Source organism: Rhincodon typus, unplaced genomic scaffold (genome assembly GCF_021869965.1).
Source record: "Rhincodon typus isolate 14 unplaced genomic scaffold, sRhiTyp1.1 hic_rhity00003206, whole genome shotgun sequence".
NCBI classification, from domain to species: Eukaryota; Metazoa; Chordata; class Chondrichthyes; order Orectolobiformes; family Rhincodontidae; genus Rhincodon; species Rhincodon typus.
Genome location: NW_025968844.1, coordinates 861 through 3,408, shown reverse-complemented (window position 1 = coordinate 3,408; position 2,548 = coordinate 861). Strand labels below are relative to the sequence as shown.

At 45.5% G+C, this 2,548-nt stretch overlaps 1 protein-coding gene across 1 annotated transcript in view; it reads right to left on the bottom strand.

The window, feature by feature from the left end:
- Positions 1 to 2,294, bottom strand: part of LOC125481706 (low affinity immunoglobulin gamma Fc region receptor III-B-like) — a 15,984-nt gene extending 13,690 nt beyond the window's left edge. Inside the window, exon 1 of the mRNA XM_048593591.1 lies at positions 1,881 to 2,294. Within this exon, the coding sequence (XP_048449548.1) occupies positions 1,881 to 2,121 (241 nt within the window). The 5' untranslated portion in view covers positions 2,122 to 2,294. The remainder of the gene's footprint in view (positions 1 to 1,880) is intronic.
- Positions 2,295 to 2,548: the final 254 nt, after the last annotated feature.

Genomic DNA, 2,548 nt, shown 5'->3' with positions numbered 1-2,548 from the left:
TAATCTCTATCTGCCACGGCTCAGCACACTGACCCAATCACTTTTCATAGCCAGATGAATGTTCGTAGTGGATATATAATTAATGATCTGGATCTTGCTGTGCAAGGGGACCATTTCCAAATTTATAGACAGCAAGAAACCTGGGAGAATTGTAATCTGTAAAGAGAACAGTGCAGAAATTGGATAGGACATTGAATAGTTGATGGAGTGGGCAGACAGGTGGCAGATGTAGTTCAATGCAAAGAGAAGTGTGAGGTGATCCACATTGGTGGGAAGAACATTGGAAGATAATATAAAATAGGAGAGTACAACTCTAAACGGGGGTATAAGAGCAGAGGGAGTTGGGGGTATATGTGCACAGACCGTTGAAGGTGGCAGGACAGGGGGAGAGCACAGTTAATAAAGCTCACCGCGTTTTCAGCTTTATTAAAAGGGGCACAGAGACCGACAGCAGGGACGTAATGTTGAACTTGTACAGGACACTTGTTAGACCTCAGCTGGAGTACTGTGTACAGTTGTGGGCGCCACATTAGAAGAAAAGTTTCAAACGCATTGGGTCGGATGGGGTGGGGGGATGGGGAGCACAGAAGCAGTTTACAGGAAAGATTCCAGGGATGAGACACTTCAGCTCTAAGGTTAGAATGGAGAATGATACTTTTCAGTCCATACCAGGCACTGTACCGAAATTAAACCAGGAGCTTTGTTTTGACTTGAGTTCAGAAATAACCAGGAGTTTGGTTTAAAAAGAGATCTGTTTCTCTCTTGTCAAGAGATTGCTTCAGTTCAGATATTGTCACTCTGTGAGTGCACCAGCAGTGTGTTTTCTTTTTGTTGTTTTTTTTTCAAATTTGTGAAGAATCCAAGCCAGGACAGTTTGATACAGCAACTTAAAATTCTCAGAAGTGAAATATTAAAAAAAAACACTCATGCCCTCAAAATCACAAGATGGGCACACAATCAAACATGGGAATGAATTGTAACACTGAAAAGACAACAATGGAAGGAAGGTGTAGTAGGAACTGCAAATGCTGGAGAATCCGAGACAACAAGATGCAGAGCTGAATAAACACAGCAGGCCTTCATCAGAGGGTCTAGGCCCGAAATGTCAGCCTTTCTGCTCCTATGATGCTGCTTGGCCTGCTGTGTTCATCCAGCTCTGCACCTTGTTGTCAATGGAAGGAAGGAGCCAGTTAAGTAGAAAGCTGAAGAGTTGGTGGAGGAGGATAGAAACATAGAAAATAGGATCAAGGAGTAGAGCTCTGTCATTCAATGAGATTGTCCAACTCAGTCCCCTGTGTGTGAGGAACTATATGTAATACCACCCATGAGGGGCAGTCTTGGTGTACTGGTCATAACACAAACAAGCAATTGAGTGAACCAGGGTGACAGACCACAGGGTGGGTTCAAATGCCCCCTTCCCTGGGGGACTTGCAAGGGAACAGTCATCCAGTCTCAGTGAGGTCTGGGCTCAATGTTGGATCTAGGAGATGGTGTCCATCGAACCCATCAACCCCACCTTCAGAAGAGTCCCACCTGGAATCTCTGCCGGATCTTAGATCTTCTGGATCCCATTGCCACCAATTCTCAAGTGAGCAATCTGCCCAGTCCATGGGCACATGGCTCAGAACTTGACAACAATGCCCAAGAAAGGATTGGGGGAGCGGTGAACAAGATGGTGGGGTGGACCGAAAATTGAAACAGTGAATTCCAGTGAAACTTCACACATCACAACAGCAGTGGTGCTATTCCAAGAGAATGCCAATATCCTTGCTTTTCCCACCCCCGTCCATCCCCGGGAATTAGTGTGACTCCCCTCAAATGCCTGGAGGGGTGCTACTTGAGAGAAAGAGATTGACTTATTGAAGACCGACATGACTCACCAGATACTCTCACGAGAATGCTGTTACTGTAGGGTGTTGTTTGTGTCGATGTGGAAGTTTGGCATCTGTGCTCCCCATCATGCTCTTTTCCAGCAGCCTCAATAGTGTAAGTCTTCCCCCTGAACTCTTTGATAGTGTTGTTTACGATCCACGTATATCTCACTGAACGAAGCTCTCGACCGGCATCACAGCTAAGAATGATCCGGTCACCCGTTAAAAATCTCTCCCACATTGGCTCCATCGTGAGCACAGGTGTTCCAGTCTCTGCTGAGGAACCTAATGCACAGGAAAACAAAAAAAAAACACAAGGGGAAGAACTGAAATTGTCTTGCTGCAGTAGGATTCTCCAACAATTCAAGCAGTCCACATTCAAGATCTGGACAATATCGAGGCTTAGGCTGTTGAGTGGCAAGTAAAATTTGCACCACACAAATGCCAGGCAATGACCATCTCCAAGAAGAGAGAATCTAACCATCACCCCTAACATTCAATGGTGTTATCATCCCTGAATCCCCCACTGTCAACATTCTGGGAGTTGCTGTTGAGAGGGAATCTAACCATCATCCCCGCAATGTTCACTGGCACCACCTCCACTATCAACATCCTGGTGGTTACCATTGAGAGAGAATCTATCCATCACCCATCGATATTCAATGGTGTGTTACCAT